Source organism: Ranitomeya imitator, chromosome 9 (genome assembly GCF_032444005.1).
Source record: "Ranitomeya imitator isolate aRanImi1 chromosome 9, aRanImi1.pri, whole genome shotgun sequence".
NCBI lineage: Eukaryota > Metazoa > Chordata > Amphibia > Anura > Dendrobatidae > Ranitomeya > Ranitomeya imitator.
Genome location: NC_091290.1, coordinates 43,370,220 through 43,376,475, shown reverse-complemented (window position 1 = coordinate 43,376,475; position 6,256 = coordinate 43,370,220). Strand labels below are relative to the sequence as shown.

At 38.2% G+C, this 6,256-nt stretch overlaps 1 protein-coding gene across 1 annotated transcript; it reads left to right on the top strand.

The window, feature by feature from the left end:
* Positions 1 to 4,266: 4,266 nt before the first annotated feature.
* Positions 4,267 to 5,367, top strand: LOC138648665 (4-galactosyl-N-acetylglucosaminide 3-alpha-L-fucosyltransferase FUT6-like). Its single transcript, XM_069738452.1, has one exon. It carries the CDS (start codon positions 4,312 to 4,314, stop codon positions 5,365 to 5,367), a length of 1,056 nt encoding a protein of 351 aa, XP_069594553.1. The 5' UTR covers positions 4,267 to 4,311.
* The last annotated feature ends 889 nt before the right edge of the window (positions 5,368 to 6,256 follow it).

Here is a 6,256-nt window from a genome sequence, read left to right as displayed (position 1 = left end):
GAGTACTTCAACCTGCTCAGATTAATGATCACTCAAGATGTAGTGACGATTGTGACGAAGACACGGCTCATACATAGTTTAGTCTTTTCTGTGGTAATATACAGATGCGAAATCTGTATGATAAAGAAACAAGACAGAAGAATCAAAATGTGGTGTTGAGAAAGCATTTTATCAATACCATGAATGGCAAGAAGAACAAATCAGTTTTGGAAAAAATAAAGCCAGACATGTCACTGGAAGCAAGGATCACCAAGCCATGACTTGCCTTCTTTGGACACATCATATGAAGAGAGCAATCACTGGAGAAGTACATTATGGTTGGAAGAATAGAAGGAACCAGCAACTCGATGGCTTGATACTATCAAGATAATGGTGGAGAAAACCCCTGTGGACCTATCTAGGCCTGCACAAGATCCATCTTTCTACAGATCGTTCATCCCTCAAGTCGCCATGGCTCGAAATTGAGCAAAAGGCTGTTTCAAAAAAATAAATAAAATAAAAAGAACCTAATGTAGTATGTATTATATCAAGAAATATCACAGTATGTTGATGGCAAATGATTCACAGATGAAACTATTTGAATTTGCAGAAAGGTTGATTAAAAGTTTTTTTTAACACTGATAACAATGGGTTTTTAGATAATTTATACGCTCCTATAAAACTATTGATTCTGACAGGTCACATGCACGTTAAACATTAGGCGCCTGTAACTTTTTCATGTACAATGCTTTTTTGAATAGAACACAACACAATGAATGTTTCTTAAGTCCGGTAAAGAATATTGTGACCTATTGTTTAATTTTCAGGTGACCCTTAAAAAGGAATAACTTAATAAGTCACGGTCAACCTATCTGTAGTGACATTATTCAGTAAAAAAAGTGTCATACAGTCTCTCACAGTCTCAGGAACATCGTGCTGGTGCCAGTGTCAGGGTCATTACAAAAGTAGATGCAGACATTGCAGTTGCACCTGGTCTCTCATCCAAGTGGGGCCCAAAAGGTGCCTTTCATATATACATGAGGGTCATTTCTATCAAAGGAGTTATCCAGTCAAAAATGAAAAGTCTGCAGTGAGGCTGCACCCATTAGACAGGTTCTGCCTGAGAGTATGCATATTGCAAACCTAGCCACCTTTCCCGGGGCAACGGTTAGGGGTCATACCGTCCTCTAGAACCTTCCCCTGACAAGCAGCATTTTGTACGGCATTGGTGTAGAGATGCTGAGGTTGACAGGATCTGATCTCATTATGATCATTAACCAATCAGTCTAATTTACTGCTTTGGGCAGCTCTCAGATTATGTGGGGAAAACCTGCTGACAGATTCCCTTTAATTGGAGAAAACTGAGTATTTTTGTTGGAGTAGAGGAGTAATTCGAAGACCTTAAATTCTTTAAGAAAAACTACACCTTGGTCCATCCCCATATATCATATGCAGTATATATATGGCCATTGTTCAGCTACAAGCAAATATTGCATTATTCTCTTTCCGAAGTTTATATAATACATTGGGTAGTTTGCTAATTGAATGATGCAATGCTGCTTCTGTCTGTGCATAGTGAATCAAGCATATTTTGCCAGTTACTACTAATACTCATATAATGGTGTAAGTGGCCCATTCCTGCACAGGACCCCATTGGGGAAGTCACCTATTCCCCTGTAGATCGTATGGTCCAGGTTCATCAGAGAAAGAGTGACTGTACTTTAATGGCTCTAAACTGTGGCTGAAAGAGAAATTCAGCAATAGATATATATCTCTAATCATAAAAGGTAGAATAGTAATTCTCCTGGAAAGTGAGTGATACAGTTTACAGCTCTGGCAAAAATTAAGAGACCATTGCAAAATTATCAGTTTGTCTGATTTTTCTCTTTACATGTATATTTTTGAGTAAAATGTAAATTGTTCATTTATTCTATAAACTTCTGACATCATGTCTCCGAATTTCCAAGCAATAAATTTAGTATTTTTTTTCTGACAAAGAAAAATTATCAAAAAAAAAAAAAAAAGAAACAGTGCTTTCAGACCTCAAATAATGCAAAGAAAACAAGTTCATAATCATTTAGAACCAAAAATACTAATGTTTTAACTCAGAAAGAGTTCAGAAATCAATATTTTGTGGAATAACCATGATTTTTAATCACAGCTTTCATGCGTCTTGGCATGCTTTCCACCAGTCTTTCACACTGCTCCTGGCTCAAAAATGTAAGTAGTTCTTCTTTGTTTGATGGCTTCTGACTATCCATCATCCTCTTGATTACATTCCAGAGGTTTTCAATGGGGTTCAGGTCTGGAGATTTGGCTGCCCATGACAGGGTTTTGATGTGGTGGTCTGTCATGATCCCAATGGCAGGGGATCACAAAAAGGACAAGCACAGATACAAACAAGCTCTAGGGCGATGGAACCTGAGCTGACCGCGACCCTGAACCTAACACACAAATAAATGTAGCCGGGGAACGTGCCTACGATGATCCTAGACGTCTCGCTCCAGCCAAAGATCTAACTTCCTCTATTAGAAGAAACACAGACCTCTCTTGCCTCCAGAGAAATACCCCACAGCAAATAGCAGCCCCCCACATATAATGACGGTGAAATGAGAGGAAAGCACATACATAGAATGAAAACAGTTTCAGCAAAATGAGGCCCGCTAAAGCTAGATAGCAGAGGATAGAAAAGTGAACTGCGCGGTCAGCGAAAAACCCTTCAAAAAACCATCCTGAAATTACTTGAACTCATGTGCCAACTCATGGTACATGAAAAGCAATTTCAGCCCACTAGAGCAACCAGCAGCAGAGAATCACATATCTGCAGGCTGGACTAAAAACCAAATTAAGCAAAACACAAAACAGGAAAATCCAAACTTAGCTTGTCCAGAAGGTTCTAGGAGCAGGGAGCAGAGGAAACAAGACACACTGGATACATTGATAACCGGCGAGGAAATGCCAGCAAAGCCAGGTTAAATAGGAAACTCCCATATGCTGATGGAACAGGTGGAACCCAGAAACCCAGGAAAGACAAGTCACCCAGTACCATCAGTAACCACCAGAGGGAGCCCAAAAACAGAACTCACAACAGTGGTCTCTTAATTTTTGCCAGAGCTGTATATCTGCTGTACAGGGAAGAATAGAAGACCATTTGGGAATTGTGAAGACCAAAAAGAGGGTAACTGAACATATGGTGAAACAACAAAGAGTAGGACAATAGAATTAAGGCTAAAATACCTTTATTAGTGGCACTACATGCATAAAGAGGACACGTTCCAAAACATGCATCGGGGTGTGCGCCGTACCAGGACCGTGAACCATACAGGTAATCTATTGTGCCCAAATTCGCAGTATTCCATCCTTCTCTGGATAGTTGTACCCCACAGGTTGTGCATCTCCTCCTTCTACCTACTTGCCCTATCAATATATTGCAATTATAACGACTTTTTTTGTAGGTCTTGCATCTCCTGGCTGCTTCTGTTCACTTGCTCTCCTTTATTTAGGACAAACTACACAACCTTATAGTGACGTATTGTTTGTACCTTTACATGAATGTACATCCCTGTGGTGTCTATTTTCCTTCATTATATATAGCACAGTTACTGTTTCCTCTGATACTCTTACATCCCGATGACTGTCCTATTTCACACATACGGTGAGTCATTTTCGGTTACACTTCTACTGTGAGCCATCTTCTCTTGTGGGCCTTGTTGTTTCTTATAAATTGCTAATTACTCTATTTATGCTAATATATTTATATATTATCTTCCCATCCATTACCTTATGGTTTGGTTTTTAATGTATTTTTATTGTTATGTATAATCATATTTCATTTCCTTTTTTATTAACTTGTGCGGGCTCCTCTTTATGCATGTAGCGCTACTTCTTCTTACTCTCACTAATAAAAGGTATTTTAGCCTTAATTCTATCGTCATACTCTTTGTTCTTTGACCATATTTTCAGTTTCCTTCTTTTTGGTCTATGGCTGAAAGAGAGGATTCCGAGCAGGGGTCCTCCTATATAACATATACATGCACCAATGAAACACATAGTAACATAGTTAGTAAGGCCGAAAAAAGACATTTGTCCATCCAGTTCAGCCTATATTCCATCATAATAAATCCCCAGATCTACGTCCTTCTACAAAGGGGGTTATCAAGATGAGATAAATCTCTAGTATAAAAAGAAGCTGAACCTTCTAAAATTAAATATATATAATAATTTACATCAATGTTTTTGTGACATAAATGTATTTTGTGTTTCTCCGACAGGTATGATACTTGTTAGTTTCATCTCCAGATACAAGCATTTCCATTGATTCTGCCTAAATAAATGGAGCAGCAAGGGAAAACTCTGACATACAGGAATGCTTTTATCATTTTGATTGCACAACTGTTACTCTCAACCATTTTCTTTTCACTTTTTAACTATGGAAATCGCTCGTGGGTTAGCAGTAAGTTTTCATATACAAGTATCCCCCAGGAAACAGCTAACAATACTAAGATCATCCTTCTTTGGACGTGGCCATTTGGTGATGTATTTACACTTAATAAATGTCCCCCATTCATTGATTTTTCTGGATGCTTTTATACAGCTAACAGATCATTATATTCTTCCGCAGATGCAATTGTTATGCATCACAGAGATGTTTGTCATTACAGAGAACAATTACCCCAGATGCCAAGACCACCAAATCAGTACTGGGTTTGGTTTAACTTGGAGTCTCCATCACATAGCCCAAATTTGCATTTTATGGATGATCTTATCAACATCACAATGTCTTACAGAGCTGACTCACATATTTTCTCACCTTATGGTTGGTTAGAGCCAAATAAAGAAGAAGATACCTTCCAAATTCCTCCAAAGACCAAGCTGGTGGCCTGGGCAATAAGTAACTGGAACCCACGTTCTAAAAGAGTACGCTATTATCAGGAACTAAAGAAATTTCTATCTGTAGACATTTATGGAAGGCAGCATGTACCTCTGCCAAGAAATAAACTTGAACAAACGTTGGCACAGTACAAGTTTTATCTCGCCTTTGAAAACTCTATTCATGAAGACTATATTACAGAGAAACTTTGGAAGAACGCATTGATATATGGATGCGTACCAGTTGTTCTTGGTCCTACTCGGAAAAATTATGAACGCTATATTCCAAAAGACTCTTTTATCCACGTAGATGACTTCTCCACAGCTGAAGAGCTCGCTAAATATATCTTGAAGTTAGACGGTGATGAGAAAGCTTACCAACAGTATTTTTCATGGAGATCCAGATTTCATCCCTGTAGAAGTGGTCCTTGGCAGACTCATTACTGCAGGGTGTGTAAAGCACTAAAAGAGGCTCCGCCAAACAAAACTATTTCAAAACTTGGAGAATGGTACAAATGATCGTAGAAGCTGTTGTTTTTTTCTTTTAACATTTTTTCTATTATTACTGAATATGTTAACTTATAAAGTATAATAAATTGAAGGAAATCCGTCAGCAAAATATCAACTCCCAAACTATTAATATATATGCATGAAGCTCTTGGAAGGACAAGTCCAGCAAAATATTTACATGGCCAGTACATTCCTCCGTTGCTGTAAAATCAACATTTGACTTGATATGCAAATGAAGATAAAGAGCAATTTGTAGATCTGAAACCTGTGTCACTCCAGCTCTATTCCCCACCCAGGGCCACCTCCTCCTGCTTGACTGAATGGCTTCTTTACCTGAAGTGACATAGCATACAGGCTTTTAGGCAAGCAGGAGAAGGTGGCGCTGGGCAGGTAAAAGAGCTGGAGTGACACAGGTTTAAGACCTACAAATGCTCTTCAGCCTAATTTACATATCAAATCAAACACTGATTTCTCAGTAATGGAGGAATGAACTGGCCTTGTAAAGGTATTGCTGGACTTGTCTTTGAAAGAGCTACATGTGCATATTAATAGTTTAGGGTGTGAAATCCTGCTGACAGATTCACTTTAAAATCCCAATGCTTTGTATTGTGACATAAGGTAAAGGATAAATTATAATGCTGTAAAATAGAAAAGATACTGTGAAGTCTACAATGAACCATATACAATTAGAGTGCATTATTTCTTCTTATAATAAATACCTCAACTGATGCAGAACATCTTTTTTGAGCAGCAAGAGAGATATGCAGATATGGATTTTTTTTTTTGCAATAGCATCAGAATGGAACAGCGCTGTATAACGCAAACCACAATTTTTAATGAGAAAAATACACTATGGAGCTCATTTAATAACTAAATTTGGGAAAAGTACACTATGGAG

Excerpts from the sequence above, each read along its gene's own strand:
- LOC138648665 (XM_069738452.1), top strand. The coding sequence starts at position 4,312 with ATGGAGCAGCAAGGGAAAACTCTGACATACAGGAATGCTTTTATCATT.